The sequence below is a fragment of the Ranitomeya variabilis genome, chromosome 3, assembly GCF_051348905.1.
Source record: "Ranitomeya variabilis isolate aRanVar5 chromosome 3, aRanVar5.hap1, whole genome shotgun sequence".
In the NCBI taxonomy this organism is placed as follows: domain Eukaryota; kingdom Metazoa; phylum Chordata; class Amphibia; order Anura; family Dendrobatidae; genus Ranitomeya; species Ranitomeya variabilis.
The window spans coordinates 738379838-738400595 of record NC_135234.1 but is presented as its reverse complement, the minus strand read 5'-3'; the positions used below and the strand labels follow the sequence as shown (position 1 = coordinate 738400595).

The 20758-nt window shown below is 40.8% G+C and overlaps 1 protein-coding gene across 2 annotated transcripts in view; it reads right to left on the bottom strand.

Annotated features, from left to right (window-relative positions):
• The window catches only part of CNTN5 (contactin 5), a 2016448-nt gene that overhangs the window by 174812 nt on the left and 1820878 nt on the right, over positions 1-20758 (bottom strand). For both annotated transcript variants that reach the window (XM_077298468.1, XM_077298469.1), the window contains one exon: positions 18910-19068. In XM_077298468.1, coding sequence (XP_077154583.1) covers positions 18910-19068 — 159 coding nt within the window. The remainder of the gene's footprint in view (positions 1-18909; positions 19069-20758) is intronic.

The window sequence follows — 20758 nt, the reverse complement described above, 5'->3', positions numbered from 1 at the left end:
GTTCAGGTCTGGTGACTGTGGAGGCCAGGTCATCTGGCGTAGCATCCCATCACTCTCCTTCTTGGTCAAATAGCCCTTACACAGCCTGGAGGTGTGTTTGGGGTCATTGTCCTGTTGAAAAATAAATCATGGTCCAACTAAACGCAAACCGGATGGAATAGCATGCCACTGCAAGATGCTGTGGTAGCCATGCTGGTTCAGTATGCCTTCAATTTTGAGTAAATCCCCAACAGTGCCACCAGCAAAGCACCCCCACACCATCACACCTCCTCCTCCATGCTTCACGGTGGGAACCAGGCATGTAGTGTCCATCCGTTCACCGTTTCTGCGTCGCACAAAGACATGGTGGTTGGAACCAAAGATCTCAAATTTGGACTCATCAGACCAAATCACAGATTTCCCTGGTCTAATGTCTGTTGTGAATTTGGATTCTGGGCTCCCCCGGTGGCCGCTTGTGGAATTGGACTTGTCATCCTCTTTCCTGTTTCACCTGGTTCCATCAGTAGTGGGTGTCGCTATTTAAGCTCATTTCTCTGGTGGTTTCTTGCCGGTCAACAATGTTATCTGATGCCTCTCAGTGCTTGTTCCTGCTTCTAGACAACTACTAGATAAGTTGGACTTTTGTCCATGTTTTGTTTTGCCTATTTGTTCCAGTTCACAGCTGAAGTTTTGTTACTGTGTCTGGAAAGCTCTCGTTGATCAGGGATTGCTACTCTGGCGTTATGAGTTAATGCCAGAGTTTAAGGTAATCTCTGGATGGTGTTTTGTTAGTGTTTTTCTGCTGACCATGAAAGTATACTATCTGTCTTCTGCTATCTAGTAAGCGGACCTCAAATTTGCTAAGACTATTTTCCTGCTGCGTTTGTTGTTTCATCTGAACTCACCGTCATTATATGTGGGGGGCTACTGTCTTCTTTGGAATATTTCTCTAGAGGTGAGCCAGGTCTTATATTTCCCTCTGCTAGCTATTTAGGTCTTAGGCCAGAGCTGGGCATCTAGCGATAAATAGGAAATGCTACCTGGCTATTTCTAGTTGCGCGGCAGGCTTAGTTCATGGTCAGTATAGTTCCATCTTCCGAGAGCTTGTCCCTCTATAGGCTTGCTATGATCTCTGCCTGCAGAGATCATGACAGTGTGGCCGGTCAAACTGTCATGATCTCTGCAGGCAGAGATCATAGCAAGCCTATAGAGGGACAAGCTCTCGGAAGATGGAACTATACTGACCATGAACTAAGCCTGCCGCGCAACTAGAAATAGCCAGGTAGCATTTCCTATTTATCGCTAGATGCCCAGCTCTGGCCTAAGACCTAAATAGCTAGCAGAGGGAAATATAAGACCTGGCTCACCTCTAGAGAAATATTCCAAAGAAGACAGTAGCCCCCCACATATAATGACGGAGAGTTCAGATGAAACAACAAACGCAGCAGGAAAATAGTCTTAGCAAATTTGAGGTCCGCTTACTAGATAGCAGAAGACAGATAGTATACTTTCATGGTCAGCAGAAAAACACTAACAAAACACCATCCAGAGATTACCTTAAACTCTGGCATTAACTCATAACGCCAGAGTAGCAATCCCTGATCAACGAGAGCTTTCCAGACACAGTAACAAAACTTCAGCTGTGAACTGGAACAAATAGGCAAAACAAAACATGGACAAAAGTCCAACTTATCTAGTAGTTGTCTAGAAGCAGGAACAAGCACTGAGAGGCATCAGATAACATTGTTGACCGGCAAGAAACCACCAGAGAAATGAGCTTAAATAGCGACACCCACTACTGATGGAACCAGGTGAAACAGGAAAGAGGATGACAAGTCCAATTCCACAAGCGGCCACCGGGGGAGCCCAGAATCCAAATTCACAACAAATGTCCATTCCTTGCGTTCTTTAGCCCAGACAAGTCTCTTCTGCTTGTTGCCTGTCCTTAGCAGTGGTTAACTAGCAACTGTTTTACCATGAAGGCCTGCTGTTCAAAGTCTCCTCTTAACAGTTGTTGTAGAGATGTGTCTGCTGCTAGAACTCTGTGTGGCATTGACCTGGTCTCTAATCTGAGCTGTTGTTAACCTGCGATTTCTGAGGCTGGTGACTCAGATAAATTTATCCTCAGAGGCAGAGGTGACTCTTGGTCTTCCTTTCCTGGGGCGGTCCTCATGTGAGCCAGTTTCTTTGTAGCACTTGATGGTTTTTGCCACTGCACTTGGGGACACTTTCAAAGTTTTCCCAATTTTTCAGACTGACTGACCTTCATTTCTTTAAGTAATGATGGCCACTCGTTTTCTTTATTTAGCTGCTTTTTTCTTGCCATAATACAAATTCTAACAGTCTATTCAGTAGGACTATCAGCTGTGTATCCACCTGACTTCTGCTCAACACAACTGATGGTCCCAACCCCATTTATAAGGCAAGAAATCCCACTTATTAAACCTGACAGGGCACACCTGTGAAGTGAATACAATTCCCGGTGACTACCTCTTGAAGCTCATCAAGAGAATGCCAAGAGTGTGCAAAGCAGTCATCAAAGCAAAAGGTGGCTACTTTGAAGAACCTAGAATATGACATATTTTCAGTTGTTTCACACTTTTTTGTTAAGTATATAATTCCACATGTGATAATTCATAGTTTTGATGCCTTCAGTGTGAATGTACAATTTTCATAGTCATGAAAATACAGAACAATCTTTAAATGAGAAGGTGTGTCCAAACTTTTTGGTCTGTACTGTATGTTTTCACAAATATTTGAGGCCATGGATCCATTATATGTCCACTTTGCAAGCCATCAAGAAAATCTCGCCATACGGATGTCACAGGGATGCTTAGACGCGAGAAATCGCATCCTCGCATTGCATACGGATGACATACGGATCACTGTTCAGGGAACATTTCTGCGATTCTCGGCCGTGAAAAACGGACCTATTATTTTTACACATTATGTGTGATGCTGGCCTAATTCTAAACTTTCATGAAGTTTAGTAAAAACACTTCACAGTCTGGTTGGGTCTTAAAGTTCTGGTGACATATTAAAAAGGCTAACACAGAGTTAAATATGTTGATGCAAAAAGCAACCTGCTTTCCGGAGCTTTGAATAAGTTATTAGGAGCTTGGTGCTGAGTCTGGCATGCGGCTGGAAAGGACATCTGGGAGGAGCCTTGTGAGCTTCAGCCAATCAGCATTCTAAGGATTCCTCTCAGCCAGAATGCTGATAGGTAGAAACAATCACAAATGGAAAGAGGTCAGGGGTCTCTCCGTAACCAGATGACGCAACGTACCACCTTAGTATGGCTGCCACTATCCATCATCAGAAAGTCTTAACTTTTTCAAGAATTAAAGAAAAGTCTTACCCAATATTTTTTTTTTATAAGACTTCTTCACACAGCTTCTGACTTTTCCTTTCTGCCTTTACATTTTTACCTGTATATTTTCCACATCACACATCTTAGGCGGTACACTGCTACAGATGTGTAGATTATGTAGGTCAGACTTAGGAGATGAAACGTTAACTTATGTATCTAGGTATCCAGACACTTCTGAGGAGCCTCTTAATGCTTTGATGGCAGAATATTTCATGGAAGCAGAAGTGAAGTAATGAAACACCTGAGTATCACCTGTTGAGAGGCGCAATCATACTACTGTACTGTTTTAAAGGGAATTTCACCCTTAGAGTTTGTTCACACTTGTGGATAAAAAAAAAAATCGGTCCCATTCTGATCCAGGAGAGGGGGACGATTTTTTTCTCACTTGTCATCCTTGCGCTCTCCATATTCAATCCTTTTTTCACTCATCTACTAATAATCATTTACAGGACCATTTACAGCTTCCTATGCTACAGAAATGTAATGTATCCATAAAAATCAGTTGCCACTCTGATTTTTTTCTGCTACTGTACCGATTTCAGAGTAAAATTGCTTAATACAGCTGAGAAAAAATACGCAGATCTGCATGGATGCATTAAATAATGTTGGGTCAAGTGCAATCCAATTTTTTTTTATCGGATTACATTCGTCTGAGTTATAGGCCAGTGTGAGAGAGGCCTAAAGGGAATCTGTAGTCGGAAAATCGCCTATTGTTTAAATAAGGTTTTTGTGTTTAATGTATTACAAAATAAGCAATACGTTTTAAAGATAAAAATAGCAATCTTGCATTTTTCACACTGACTGCTAGGGCTTTATTAGATTATAACTTCGTGCAGTTTCAGGAAACAACATATGTACATAGCCACAATGGTCATACTCTTTTTTTACAAGAAATTTTAATTGATTTTCAATGTTTAACGTAAAGACAAACATATACACACCCTATATATCTAAAGTGTAGGGAACGGGATATTGGAGGAAGGGAGGAAAGAAAAGTAAGGAGGAAAAGCGAGAAAGGATAGGTAATAGGGAAAAAGAAAACTATTTTTGCCGGGGTGGTGATAAGCGTAAATACTGGTATCTAACCTATATTATAAGTATTCAGTAAAATGTATTGAGATAATGTAGCTTACTTTAAAATCAGTGGTCAGACTCTGACCCTCGTATTTTGCACTAAAGCCTCTAAAGAGAATGAGCAATGGTCATTCTGAAGGGAGACGGAGCAGACCTATTGTGATCAGTGGATCCTGTGTTATCTGCTGTGTATAAGGTGTTACCTGTCATTGTAATCCTGTCCCCGATGATAAGGAGTCTGCTGTAAACTCTTTCTGAAAAAAACAGGAAATAAAAAGCAGTCTAAAAAAAAGGTCCAGTGACCAGTGTGAAGATTATTAATTTAGTTTTTCTTTTTTTAAAGATCGTGATATGAAAAATTAAATTGACAATTCTTTTTTATAAGCACATGTAACATAAAAATCTGACTTAACCAATAAGTCATTTCCTGATGATAGCTTCCCTTTAACCTCTTAACGAACTTTGACGTACTGGTACATCAAAAGTCGTGTCTCTGCCTTTGATACAGGCTCCCACGCCAAGCCTGCATCTTTCTCCGATACAATAAGAGGCCGTCAAAACATTGCATCTATCCCAAAATGGGATCATTAAAACACATGTTCAAGGCACAAAATATATCACAGGTCTGCAAAAAAATATTTTTTGTGATCATCGCAGGCGACTTTGTACTTTTCTGAATCATCTGTTTGTCCTGATTTAAAAAATGTGTATAGTTTTTCTGTAGCACGTATAGTTTCCATGGAGCAGCATCATTATTATAAGGTATAGGGAATGTACTGGCGACATTAAGAAAACAGTAATCTACATATCAGAAAAAATAATGCTTCACCTTACAAAACAGTTTTTATTGAACCAAAATAATTTCACATGCAAAATAGAAACCAAAAGTGCTTGACATTAGACTGTCGTTGATATGGGTTTTCAGGGTTGTCCCTATGTAACATCCAACAGTAATCTGCCATCATTGAGTCATTCCAAAAACCCTGGTAGCGGTGTTCCATCACTTTAATGTCCTGGTGAAATCTCTCGCCGTGATCATCGCATATATCTCCAAGATTTTGAGGGAAGAAATCTAAATGTAAATGCAAAAAGTGCATTTTTAGGAGACACGCGACATCCAAGACACTGGTATGAATTTAGCAGTTCCCCAACACCCTCAACATATTCTGAAGATTTGTGTTTTCCTAAGAAGTTTTCACAAATCCACTTGAAGCTTTTCCAAGATCTCAATTCCTTATCATTTAGAGTTCCTTCAAACACATCATCTCTCATACGCTCTCTGATCGGAGGACCAACAAATACCCCTTCCTTCAGTTTTGCTGGTCAATTGCTGGAGAATTTCTGTGAAATGTACTGGAACCCTTGTGAATTTGTCTTTTTTTCTGTGAAATGTACTGGAACCCTTGTGAATTTGTCTTTGCCACGGCTTTCACAAAGGTTTTAATCAATCCCACCTTTATATTTAGTGGAGGAAGAAAGATTTTTGTAGGAGCAACTAATGGATTATGCTACACATTGTCTCTACCTGGAGCATAGATGTTTCTCTGTCCCCAATCACGACGAACATAATGCTCTACTCTATTTCTACCGTCCCATAAACACAAGAAGCAACAATATTTTGTGAAACCTCACTGCATTCCCATTAGCAGACCAATCACTTTCAAATCTCCACAGATATTCCTCTAGATGACATGAGAGAGCAATAGGGTTTGATGGTTTCATATTTCCATTGTGAAGCAACACTGCTTTCAAACTTCTCTGGGATGAGTCAATAAAAAATCACCCATCTGCAACAAAATACTCTTGATTCAGTTCTTCAAAGAGGCCATTCACATTGTTGCAGGACACCATTGGTCCATCAACTGTGAAAAATTGTGTTAAAGTGTTACTTCTGTTTCGGAAATAACACACTTTGACATCATCATGAAGAAGATTCTTCTGTTTCAACCTAGATGCAAGAAGGTCAGCTTTATCTTTTGACAATGAAAGGTCTGTGATGAGATCATTCATGCTGAGTAAAGCGTCCTGGCTGCTCGGCTGCTCCATCAGGTAAATACTCATTTTGACTTGAGGTCTCCATGTCTTCACCAGTAGCTTCAGCTCCATAGTCTTCATATTCTACTTCATTTTCATCCAATCCAGACAATGGTGGTACAGGAACTGGCAAGGTACCATCATGTGGAACTGGCCTAATCGCAGATTCAAGTTCAGGGTAATTAATCTTATGTTTGTTCTTTGTAGAAAAGCTCTTCAGTTTGACAAAACAAAAGTAGCAGTCACTACTATGATTTTTGGGTTCTCTCCAAATCATGGGAACAGCAAATGGCATAGTCACTTCCCTCATATTCACCCAGTCACGAAGACCATTTGAGCAACTTGAGCATATCACATGAGGGTCCCAGCCTTTGTCTTGATCACCAAGTGGACACTTAAAGTACATGTGGGACATCTTTATAATACCATGAGTGATTGAGCATACTTGGCCTTTTGGTGTAAAAGAACCACACACACAGCAGAATCTGTTCAGATGATTGATACACTGCCGGGGCATTTTTCTCATTTAAGGCTTCTTTTACACATACCGTTTTTTTGCGGCCCGTATAGCCGCAATTTTCAAGGTCTGCTGCAATAACGGACGGCAAAAAACTTGCGGATCGCCGTTTTCCAGGTTCCCAATACTATAGCAAAAGTATTGGGAAAAAGAAAACAGCAGTCCGCAAAACCGGAAGTGACGGCGCACCGCAAAAACATCCTTCTGTTGTTTTTGCGGCCCCATTGATTTACAATGGGGGCCGTGGCCGGAATCCGTGAAAAATATCGAGCAGGCTCGATTTTTTTCACAGCTGTAAATACAGCCCTCACGGCCATACGGTGCATGGCGTGCCGTGGAATTATTGCGGCCCATTTATCTATCTATTATTTATCTATCTATGTATTATTAGTGATGAGCGAATATACTCGTTGTTCGGGTTTTCCCAAGCACGCTCGGGTGATCTCTGAGTATTTGTTAGTGTTCGGAGATATCATTTTCATCGCAGCAGCTAAATGATTTACAGCTATTAGCCAGCTTGATTACATGTGGGGATTCCCTAGCAACCAGGCAAACCCCACATGTACTCAGCCTGGCTGGTAGCTGTAAATCATTCAGCTGAGGCGATGAAAACCTCCGAACACTAACAAATACTCGGAGGTCACCCGTGCGTGCTTGGGAAAACCCGAGCAATGAGTATACTCGCTCATCACTATCTATTATCTATCTATCTATCTATCTATCTATCTATCTATCTATCTATCTATCTATCTAATATCTATCTATCTATTATCTATCTATCTATCTATCTATCTATCTATCATCTATCTATCTCATATCTATCTATCTATCTATCTATCTATCTATCTATCTATCTATTATCTATCTATCTCATATCTATCTATCTATCTATCTATTATCTATCTATCTCATATCTATCTATCTATTATCTATCTATCTATCTATCTATCTCATATCTATCTATCTATCTATCTATCTATCTATCTATCTATCTATCTATCTGTCTATCTCATATCTATATATCCCATATCTATCTATCTATTATCTATCTATCTATCTATCTATCTATCTATTTATCTCATATCTATCTATCTATCTATCTATCTATCTATTTATCTCATATCTATCTATCTATCTATCTATCTATCTCATATCTATCTATCTATCTATCTATCTATCTATCTATCTATCTATCTATCTATCTATCTATTATCTATCCCATATCTATCTATTATCTATCTATCTATTATCTATCTCATATCTATCTATCTATCTATCTATCTATTGTAGATATACATTTTTACATTATATTGTATGATGAAATAACAAACAAACCATAAAACCCTTTTTCATACACATTTCTTTTTCCCAATAAAGGGAATAATTGCCAATTTCGCCCTTCTTTACTGTCATTTTTTGACATTCTGCATCTATTATCTTGCAGTTCACCTTTTGACTTTCCCAAACACTTTGGACTCCTGCATACACGGGGTTATTCTTTCCTTTCCTCTATTCTTTCCCCAGTTCATAATTCAAAGTTCCCTATAAATAGGACCTGACCTACATTTACATCGTTCGTCCACAGACAGATCTCGGTCTTCCTGGCCTTCATTTGAAATGCTGAAAGCAGAAATCCTTGAAGGCTTTGAGGTTCGTCGATGTCATTGTTATACATGCGGCATCCTATTAACTACGTTGGCTTCCATATAATAAAGTGTGACTGCCAATTAGACGCGGGCTTTGCAATTTTCGCTGCAGTAATGTAGCTGCCGATTAGGTGAGCGGTTCGGTTTGCTTATCGCAAGGTCTTCGAAGCTTTATTCTAATGATACGTTGCGATTCCTTCTGTAAGGATGCATGTCTGCCAGGGCACTTTTTAAAAACCAGCCGTGCCAGCTCCATTTCTCTATATCCCCACGGGGGATTCTTGTTAACCATCTGCTATTGTATCCTATCAAAAGACAGGGAAGAATTGTAGCTGGAGATACTGTATGGAGGTTATGCAATTAATTTTCTTCTGGGCGCTGGTAGTGAGCCGCGTTTGAGCAATTCATTCTCATTAAGTTAGCCACGAGATGACAATCGAAGATGAATTGAAGAAAAAAAAAAAATTGCTTTTACTTGGTGGCCTACTTCTATCGCACAAGGTAAATCAGAGCCATGATGAAACATTGATTTATAAAATAAATACTTATGAAAAAAGGTTACAAAAAAATCATAAACACGAAGGCGATTTTTAGATTTACGTGTTTAAAAGTAGCAAAACATTTTGGATCATTTGTTTTTTTATTTTCCTCCTTCCCGAAAATATGTTGGAGGCTTTATAGTCTCTTCTCTTTATACAATGTGTTTGGGGTAGTAACACCTAGTACCGGCCCAAGGTGTCTGGGGGTTCCACTTTATATTTTGCGGCATTCGTCATTCATACAATGTGGCTGTGCGCACTGCATGAATGGAACAGGCTCAGGAGCTGAGTCCGCTCCATTCAGTGTGTCGGCTGTATTATACAGTCAGTACCCAAGTTTAATGATTAAAGTGAATCCATCAGCAGATTTTTGCCATGTAATCTTGGATCAACATGATGTAGGGACCAAGACCCTGATTCCTGCGATGTATCACTTATTGGGCTGCGGTTTGTTGTTTCAATAAAATCATTGTCTTATCAGCAGGAGATTATCACTATAGGACTAGGTGTTCTGTGCCTACTAGTCCAACTACGCCTCCACCACTGATTGTCAACTTTCTGCCTATGCACAGCATACCAGCAGAAAGTTGCCAATCAGCGACGTGGGCGGGGTTATACATAGATGAGCATTCAGAGATCTGCAGCAGAGAAAACTGTGATTGTACCACAACTGCTGAACTCAGTAAACTAAGTGATACATCTCTGGAATCAAGGTCTCTGCTCCTGTATCATGATGCTCCCAGACGGGACACGAAAAATCTAGTGACAGATTCCTTTTAATGACCCGCGAGTGTTGGCCGTGTTGGTACACCTGTTAGGTTCAGCCTGTGGATGTACATATGTATTACTGTGAATAATACAACTGATCAATTAACTGCAGCCTCAAGTTCTCTAGAAAGAGCAATATAAAATGAAAACTATTGACATTTTTTTTTAACATTAATCCCCTTTTCCCGTATCATTAATAAAATGTAAAAAGTTAAAAAATATCTAAATATTTGACATCACCTCTTGGCTAACTGGAACATTTAACAACTCATCATATTTATTTCCAATATAATATTTGCCGAAATGAAAATAAATAAATGACAGGTTCACGCTTTTTTGAACACTTCACCAAAAAAAAAAGGCATAAAAAGAGATCACAAAGTCCTATGAAACCCAAGTGAAATGGTTTTACAGCAGCGATCGGAGCGATCTCTTGTCACTGCTGTCAAATACAAAGTAGCGGTTGTGTAAAACACAGTCGGTATCTGCCAGTCATTATGCGGGCTCAGCTCCTGAGGCCGCTCCATACGTGGAAACGCGACTTTTAAGGCTCTTTTACGTCATATGCTGGACGGGAATTAATATATCTTAAAAAGTGAAAATAGCTTTAAAGTAAAACAATTTTTCATTCGCATTGTCAGGTCGTTCATGTGAAAGAAACCTAAAGGTAACCAGAGACGGACATAGCATAGGTGCAGCCTGTGAAGCCAAAAGGGGCTCAAGATATTAGGGGTCCCACGTCTGACTCCAGAGTGTGCGCCTATAGAATTCCATTGGCTCTGTGTTATACTACTGAGGTCTTAAAGGGATCATTTTGGGACAATTTTACCATTGCCATAGCGGTATGGCTTTATAAGTTGTAGAACAACAATACAAATGATATCTGTCTCATAGTAATCCGATGTGCCAGCCCTGAGAAATCAAGCTTTCAATGTACATGCAAAATAGCCCGTGAGTACTTTGGGGGCGTGCACATCATTACCTTCAAGTGCATCTGCTTTCTTTACTAACCTCTCCCAGGCTTATTTGCATGAGTCTTCAAAACTTGATTTCTCAGCCCTGGCACATCGGATTACTACAAGATAGGTATAATTTTTAGTGTTGTACTGGGATGTATGCATGAATCGGGCAGGGTTCAGCCAACCGTATGCAAAATCATTTGTTCAGAAAAAAATCATGATTTTGTACATCCATATGGCATCCATTTTTTTTAAAGGGAATCTGTCACCTCAAATTGGCGGGATATGTAAATTCCTTTTTTTCCGGTCCGATGGGCGGCGTTTCGTCTTCACTTTTCCACCCCATCCGTCCCTGTTGTCCGCAATATGTTCGAGAATTAGAGTACTTGTCCTCCATAGCAATGCAATCTTGTCTCGCGCACGCGCAGTATGCTTTGCCCAACTGCGGTCAAAGCCAGAAAGCATTGCATGCTCCCGAGCACTATGTCCCGGAAGTATTTTGCTGTGTTCCGGGACATAGAGCCCTGGCGCATGCGCAGTAATGCTTTTTGGCTTTGCCCGCAGTTGGGCAAAGCATACTGCGCGTGCGCGAGACAAGATTGCATTGCGCACGCGCCAACTATGGAGGACAAGTACTCTAATTCTCGAACATATTTCGGACAACAGGGACGGATGGGGTGGAGAAATGAAGACAAAATGCTGCCCATCGGACTGGAAAAAAAGGCATTAACATATCCCGCCTATTTGAGGTGACAGATTCCCTTTAACATGAACAATTTCATAAATAACAAAGGACACTTACAGTTTCCTACCTTTATAATTGTAATGCATCTGTTAAAAACGCACGGTGTATGTATGGTAACCTTTATGTTGTCCATTTTTTTACGCACCCATTGACTTATAATAGACAAGTCTGAATCAGATTTCAGGTCAAAGTAGCGCATGGGTGATTTTTTTACATGCAGAGTTGCAGACAATGGGTCCACGTGTAAAAATGACCGCAGTAACTTGCATTGGTCAGTGTGCCGTCCGCATACTATCATAAGGACAGCACACGGACATTTAATAGGTTGGTCTGAACAAGGCCAAACATCGACAGCCATAATACCCTGCAAACATGAGTATTGCAATATAATATCTAATAGAAAAACCGAAAAAAGATAAAGTTTAAAGAAAAATAAATAAGAAATCTAAAGTCAAGTAGAACATAAACAAAAACTTTTTTTTCCCATTACACAATGATTTACAGAAAAAAGAAAAGTGTACATACATACGTAATGAGGACCTATAGTGAAAAGTGGACAAATTATTGTATTTAGCCTGCATTGTAAATGCCATAATAACCCAAAAGTAGTAAAACATTAAAAAAAGAGTTTAAGAGAAAAGTTAACTACACGTTATTAGGTGGCAGGAAAGATTTTAGGGTGTAGACATAAAAGGGGAAAATCTAGTTACAGGTCTTCTTTGCGCCTGCCTTCGACGGATGCCGCGACTGTTGACAAGGAGCATTGTACTGCGGATGACATGCTTTTTGTGCCTGCTCCCTCTGGGAGAAATTAGTTCCTGTTCATAAACAGTCCTCTTGTTTCTCCCTGTAAGCAGCACCCGAGGTGTCTCCTGACTCTGCTAAATCCATCCTTCTATTTAAAGAAAGCTCATAATATTAGTTATAATTAAAACAAGAAGACACGTCCATCAGGTTTCACCAGGAGACAGGGGACATGGCGACAAAATAATCTCCGATCATATAAGGAAGAAGAAAAAGTTCTAGAATACATGGACCTCATTCAGACAGCCGTGATTTTCCTCGTACGTAGAAGCAGGGACTACTGTTCATCAGTGTTTGATCTGTTTGTCCGTTTTTGCCATCATTGTTTTATCAGTGACTTTTACATATAAAATAAATAAATAAACAAATGACAAAACTTCTCTTCTTCATTGCAATGTTAATCCCGGACACACCGATGCCGTCTATGACGCAGAGTAAAATCGGACATGTCTCCGTGAAACACGGACATGTGAATAGTGCCATAGATTATAATGGGTACGCATTATATCATTGAAAATCAAGGAAAGAAGATGTACTCGAAAAACAAACATCTGAATGAGACCTTAATGGGAGCCTACAATGCATTATAGAGGACACTCTTAATGATAACTTTTTTGTCTGATTTTTTTTTAAAGGCGATAGCAGAACTAAAAAAAAAAATTAATTCTACAACAGTAATTATTTTTATGTATAACAATGCAATATTTAAAGGTAACCTGTGATTTGATTCATGTTTCCCATTTCCTGGCTGCACGATTGTAGCTCGATATGTTTTTGTCTGAGACAGCAGAGGATTAACCACAGTTTAAAGATTCGACCTGGAGAGTCAAAATGAGGCAGGTTCTCGCCACCTCACTCCAGATGATTCACAAGTTGCCACACGTCGGAGAGACTTGTTAATCACATGAAGCGAAGCAAGGTGTAGCCGGAGGACAGTAGACTCAGTGGTCGGCCAAGTTAACTTAACCCCTTCATGACCTTGGAATTTTCCGTTTTTCCGTGTTCGTTTTTCACTCCCCTCCTTCCCAGAGCCATAACTTTTTTATTTTTCCATCAATTTGGCCATGTGAGGGCTTATTTTTTGCGGGACGAGTTGTACTTTTGAACGACATCATTGGTTTTACCATGTCGTGTACTAGAAAACGGGAAAAAAAATCCAAGTGCGGTGAAATTGCAAAAAAAAGTGCAATCCCACACTTGTTTTTTGCTTGGCTTTTTTGCTAGGTTCACTAAATGCTAAAAAAACTGACCTGCCATTATGATGCTCCAGGTCAGTACGAGTTCACAGACACCTAACATGACTAGGTTATTTTTTATCTAAGTGGTGAAAAAAAATTCCAAACTTTGCTAAAAAACAAAACAAAAAAATTGTGCCATATTCCGATACTCGTAGCGTCTCCATTTTTCATGATCTGGGGTCAGTTGGGGGCTTATTTTTTGTGTGCCAAGCTGACGTTTTTAATTATAGCATTTTGGTGCAGATACGTTCTTTTGATCGCCCATTATTGCATTTTAATGCAATGTTGCGGCGACCAAAAAAACGTAATTCTGGTGTTTCAAATTTTTTTCTCGCTACGCCGTTTAGCGATCAGGTTAATGCTTTTTTTTTAATGATAGATCGGGCGATTCTGAACGTGGCGATACCAAATATGTGTAGGTTTGATTTTTTTTTATTGATTTATTTTGATTGGGCGAAAGGGGGGTGATTTAAACTTTTATATTTTTATTATTTTTTTCACATTTTATTTTACTTTTTTTTTTTTACTTTTGCCATGCTTCAATAGCCTCCATAGGAGGCTAGAAGCTGGCACAACTCGATCAGCTCTGCTACATAGCAGCGATCATCAGATCGCTGCTATGTAGCTGAATTGCAGGTGTGCTATGAGCGCCGACCACAGGGTGGCGCTCAGAGCTAGCCGGGATCAGTAACCATAGAGGTCTGAGGGACCTCTATGGTTACTATTCAGAAGCATCGCTGACCTCCGATCATTTCCGTCTGCCCAGCCGGAAGCGGTAGTTAAATGCCGCTGTCTGCGTTTGACAACGGCATTTAACTAGTTAATAGGCGCGGGCAGATCGCGATTCTGCCCATGCCTATTACGGGCACATGTCAGCTGTTCAAAACAGCTGACATGTCCCGGCTTTGAATCACGGTGGAGGATCCTGGAAATTTGAAGCAAGAGTTCAACAAATGGAGATGGGGATTGGTCAGGATCAATGGTGTACTCAATGCTGATAAACACAGACAGATACTTATCCATCATGTAATACCATCAGGGAGGCATCTGATTGGCTCCAAATGTATTCCACAGCAGAACAACGATTGTCAAACATCCAGCCAATGTCATTGAGAACTAATAAGTAATAATTTGGCCCCACATAATTCTGATCTCAAAACCATCGAGTCTTTGTGAGATTATATGAATAGACAGAAGGATTTGCTCAAGTGACATCTACAGAAGATCTGTGGTTAGTAGTGTTGAGCGATACCGTCCGATACTTGAAAGTATCGGTATCGGATAGTATCGGCCGATACCCGAAAAGTATCGGATATCGCCGATACCGATATCCGATACCAATACAAGTCAATGGGACACCAAGTATCGGAAGGTATCCTGATGGTTCCCAGGGTCTGAAGGAGAGGAAACTCTCCTTCAGGCCCTGGGATCCATATTAATGTGTAAAATAAAGAACTAAAATAAAAAATATTGATATACTCACCTCTCCGGAGGCCCCTGCACCACACCACTGTTAACCGGCAGCCTTCTTTGCTTAAAATGAGCGCGTTTAGGGCCTTCCATGACGTCACGGCTTCTGATTGGTCGCGTGCCGCTCATGTGACCGCCACACGACCAATCACAAGCCGTGACGTCATTCTCAGGTCCTAAATTCCTAGAATTAGGAATTTAGGACCTGAGAATGACATCATGGCTTGTGATTGGTCGCGTGGCGGTTACATGAGCGGCACGCGACCAATCAGAAGCCATGACGTCATGGAAGGTGCTGAACGTGCTCATTTTAAGCAAAGCAGGCTGCCGGTTACTACCAGGGCGCGTCAGAGGGTGAGTATATCCCTATTTTTTATTTTAATTCTTTATTTTTTACATGGATATGGATCCCAGGGCCTGAAGGAGAGTTTCCACTCCTTCAGACCATGGGAACCATACACTGGGAACTTCCGATTCCGATTCCCGATACCACAAAAGTATCGGATCTCGGTATCGGAATTCCGATACCGCAAGTATCGGCCGATACCCGATACTTGCGGTATCGGAATGCTCAACACTAGTGGTTAGTTCTCCAAGATGTTTGGAACAACTTTCCTGCCGAGTTACTTTAAATCCTATGTGCAAGTGTGGCAGAAGAATTGATGCTGTTTTAAAGCAGGGGATAGTGATGTGAGCCATCTTCACTTCAACACCCGGCACCGGGGAACAGTACAAATAGTACCACTTATTCCCAGGTGCCAGTACGTGTCACACTGATGACACAGGGATGTAATCCGTGTGTCATCAGTGTGCGTGATTTTTTGCGGCCCATGCTGCTACTAGAAACACTGACGTCTGAAAGAGCCTTTAGTGAACTTCGTCATTTACCGAACTTTGGCTGACTTTTGCCAACTTTTCGGAAAAAAGCTCAGGAATCCGAACATGAATCTGAATGTAAAAGGTTCATGATAAAATTGAAATTGGTGAACGTTTTCCAAACAAGTTCGCTCATCTCTACTATTGACGACCCTTTTATTTCAAATAAGCCCTGGTGGAAGGTTCTCGGGGAGAACTACAGTACAGGCCAAAAGTTTGGACACACCTTCTCATTTAAAGATTTTTCTGTATTTTCATGACTGAAAATTGTACGTTCACACTGAAGGCATCAAAACTATGAATTAACACATGTGGAATTATATACTTAAGAAAAAAGTGTGAAACAACTGAAATTATGTCTTATATTCTAGGTTCTTCAAAGTAGACACCTTTTGCTTTGATGACTGCTTTGCACACTCTTGGCATTCTCTTGATGAGCTTCAAGAGGTAGTCACTGGAAATGGTTTTAACTTCACAGGTGTGCCCTGTCAGGTTTAATAAGTGGGATTTCTTGCCTTATAAATGGGGTTGGGACCATCAGTTGTGTTGTGCAGAAGTCTGGTGGATACACAGCTGATAGTTTTACTGAATAGACTGTTAGAATTTGTATTATGGCAAGAAAAAGGCAGCTAAGTAAAGAAAAACGAGTAGCCATCATTACTTTAAGAAATGAAGGTCAGTCAGTCCGAAAAATTGGGAAAACTTTGAAAGTGTCCCCAAGTGCAGTGGCAAAAACCATCAAGCGCTACAAAGAAACTGGTTCACATGAGGACCGCCCCAGGAAAGGAAGACCAAGAGTCACCTCTGCTTCTGAAGATAAGTTTATCCGAGTCAGCAGCCTCAGAAATCGCAGGTTAACAGCAGCTCAGATTAGAGACCAGGTCAATGCCACACAGAGTTCTAGCAGCAGACACATCTCTACAACAACTGTTAAGAGGAGACTTTGTGCAGCAGGCCTTCATGGTAAAATAGCTGCTGGGAAACCACTGCTAAGGACAGGCAACAAGCAGAAGAGACTTTTTTGGCCTAAAGAACACAAGGAATGGACATTAGACCAGTGAAAATCTGTGATTTGGTCCGATGAGTCAAAATTTGAGATCTTTGGTTCCAACCACCGTGTCTTTGTGCGACGCAGAAATGGTGAACAGATGGACTCTACATGCCTGGTTCCCACCGTGAAGCATGGAGGAGGAGGAGTGATGGTGTGGGGGTGCTTTGCTGGTGACACTGTTGAGGATTTATTCAAAATTGAAGGCATGCTGAACCAGCATGGCTACCACAGCATCTTGCAGCGGCATGCTATTCCATCCGGTTTGCATTTAGTTGGACCATCATTTATTGTTCAACAGGACAATAACCCCAAACACACCTCCAGGCTGTGTAAGGGGTATTTGACCAAAAAGGAAAATGATGGGGTGCTACGCCAGATGACCTGGCCTCCAGTCACCAGACCTGAACCCAATTGAGATGTTTGGGGTGAGCTGGACCGCAGAGTGAAGGCAAAAGGGCCATCAAGTGCTAAGCATCTCTGGGAACTCCTTCAAGATTGTTGAAAGACAATTCCCGGTGACTACCTCTTGAAGCTCATCGAGAGAATGCCAAGAGTGTGCAAAGCAGTCATCAAAGCAAAAGGTGGCTACTTTGAAGAACCTAGAATAAAAGACTTAATTTGAGTTGGTTCACACTTTTTTGTTAAGTAAATAATTCCACATGTGTTAATTCATAGTTTTGATGCCTTCAGTGTGAATGTACAATTTTCATAGTTATGAAAATACAGAAAAATCTTTAAATGAGAAGGTGTGTCCAAACGTTTGGTCTGTACTGTATGTCCGGCCCATAGATTTTAATAGCTCTTTTACATTTTAAGAAAAATGTGGATTTCTCTGGAATAAAAGATTGGTTTTGAGATATCAAGTGGCAGGCCTCCGCTGTCGGGTGACCCTGAACCAGGAGCTACTTCCCTGTCCCTAACACTAGGGGGCGCCCTATTCCACCCTATTCCCTGGGATACTTCTGAAGGTGAAGATGCTGGTGCCACCAACCTTGCCTTATCTTCTGAATCAGCCCTCCATCGGTTCCCTTTCCCCACCCATGGAAGAGGGGAGCTGCAGTGCACCGCAGTACACCAACCCAATGAACAAGGGTAGATGAAAATACCAGATATACAAATATTCCCTCACATATAACAGAGGAATGCGCCGGGGAGTGGAGGATGGGGATAAATCAAAATAAGAGAAGGGAAGGGAATTATCACACTTACAAACCCACGCAACAGTCACAGATAACTCCTCCAAACCCCTTATCATATAAACACTTCCTCTCCAAGCCTTGCAGCACAAACTAGCTCTGACATGGGTTTGAATTGGGACCCAGATTATAAAGGGGATGGGAGTGGCTAACCGAGCTCAGCTGAGAGCTCAGACTCCCAGAGTTCCGAACATGGCCGATTAACCCCTGTTCTGCCAAAAGAAATAAATACCATTTAAAAAGAAGAAGTGCTTCTTTTCAGTGCAGGAGTAGGAGCAATCAGACACTGAGGTCTTCGCACTCCTCTCTGTTGCGATAACCCCGTGACATCATGGTATCATTTTATTCAACTTTTTATGATTTGCATGCCCATATAGATGCCTTAGGAGGGTTGATTCCACTGATAGATTCCTTTTAAGGCCTTAAAACATTTTTGCCATCCTATATTGAATTATTATATTAGTATATATATTATTACATGTTTATTTCAGTTACTAAATTCTACCTGCAGATTTCAGCGTATCCACACAATTCCAACAGTGAAAGCTTTATTATTTGTGAGCTTAACCTTTTGTATTTATCATGTTCCTGGTTTGCTGCTTTTTGTTATGTCTTGTTTTAGTAGGCAGGAAATCAAGCTTACCAGTTTTCACAGTTTGCCAACCTAATGAGAAAGGACTTCGGGCTTGTAAGTTGTAATAGAGGATGGGACTGTGATTGTCAGCACCGGGACTCCAGGACAGGGTGGCTGTACTTTCTGTAATTTCCTCCACAATCACCACCCCGGGTGAACCAGGTGGACCTGGAAAAGAAGACACCAAGAAAGCGTAAAGTACCATAATACTGTATAGATAGTCTATAGAATGGAATGAGTTTACCAGGCTGAAAAAACAAACAAACATAACTTCCGGTTACTTTGCCAGGAGATGTTTCCGCTGTATGTGTCCATATTTAGCTATAAACTTTATTGCTCAGAATAAAAAATTCAACATTTATCCTGACCCACTAGCAAAACCATCACAACCATTTACATCACAATCACTGTTTGGCCAAAAAGTTAAACTTTCATCAAAAAAAAATTTCTGACAATAACACAAAATCATGTTATGACGAATATAGAGATATTTGAATCTCCCAAAATATGATTTGGACAGATTTGCCCAACTTTGGCTGGCAAATTATTTTGGTTGGAATAAATTAAGTCTAAATCAAAACTGTCACAAAAGCTTTGAAAAAGCAGAACAAAACGGACCCATCATGGAACCAGTGGTGCTGCAATTTCTTCAAAAACTGTTCCAGGAGCCATTTTTCAAAACGTCTATGTCAGGGCGCCTGTTGTTTGTGCTACTCTAAGCAGCCTAAAAGTACTACCATGGCCTGCAAAGTCTCCGGACTTGTCTCCCATTGACACCTCTAGGACGTCCTTGGTCGGCAACTGCAAAAGTAGCTGCAGGCAGCGGATCTTGATGATCAGAGCGCCCAAGTGCATTTAGTGTAGCAAAACATTCCCCAGGCAGCCATTAAAGGGATTTTCCACCTTTCGTGGCAACTTTTTATTCTAAATGCATGTAATATGGGCTAAATATTAATTTAGCAATTATGTTTCATGATCACAGACCCTGTAAAAGCAAAATGGTGCAAAATTTGCAATGATGCCCAAAAAACAACCCCTTTAGTAACCGCACCGATAGCAGCAAAGGCTGTAAGTGCAGAAATTTCTGTGTGAGTGGCGCTCATACTCCAGACTGAATAAATCAAGATGTTTTGAATAGGTTTTTTCGAGAATTCTGCCATTTTGCCTTCTTGGTGTTACAGTTTCTATGTTAAGGAGAGTACGTGTAGTTCTTGGATAAGGAATTACCTAAGTATTTAAAAATGGGTTTTCTAGCCAAGACCACTTCTAATAATTCTAATGTACCCAAGCCAGTAACGGGGGGAGCTGCTCTAGGGGTCATTTCCATATAATCGCTCATATTCCTGTCCCACAAGTCTGGAGTATCCACAGCCTTCCACATTGTAAATCAGTAGAAAACTTTTAGAATTGGAAGCCAAGTGACAAATGTGATTCATTACCGGGACTTCACATATATTACATGTTGACAATCAAATTTCGCAGCGCTTGAGATATATAAAGAAAAGGTTGGATCGCAGGCAAAGTCTTTATGCTGCAAAAAAGCACTTTGGAAGGCTGAGAAGTGGCAATGTATCAAGCTGTAGTCACCAGTGAAGAATGTGTGACAGGCAGCCAGGACCCGCTATGCAGATGTCACTCCTCTCATTGCTATATCATTACATTTTAGGCCGGGTGGTAATCATTCATGCTGTCAGCTGGATGGTTAGGCTGGAGAATCCTTTCTTCCCAGGGGCAATATTACTCCTCAGAATCACTCTTAAGCAATAGGAGAATAACCAATTTGGGGAGAAGAAAAAAAAAAAGAATGTCGAGCCTTGTAAAATCATCAAAAAAGACATCCTTGAATGGTCTCCAATGG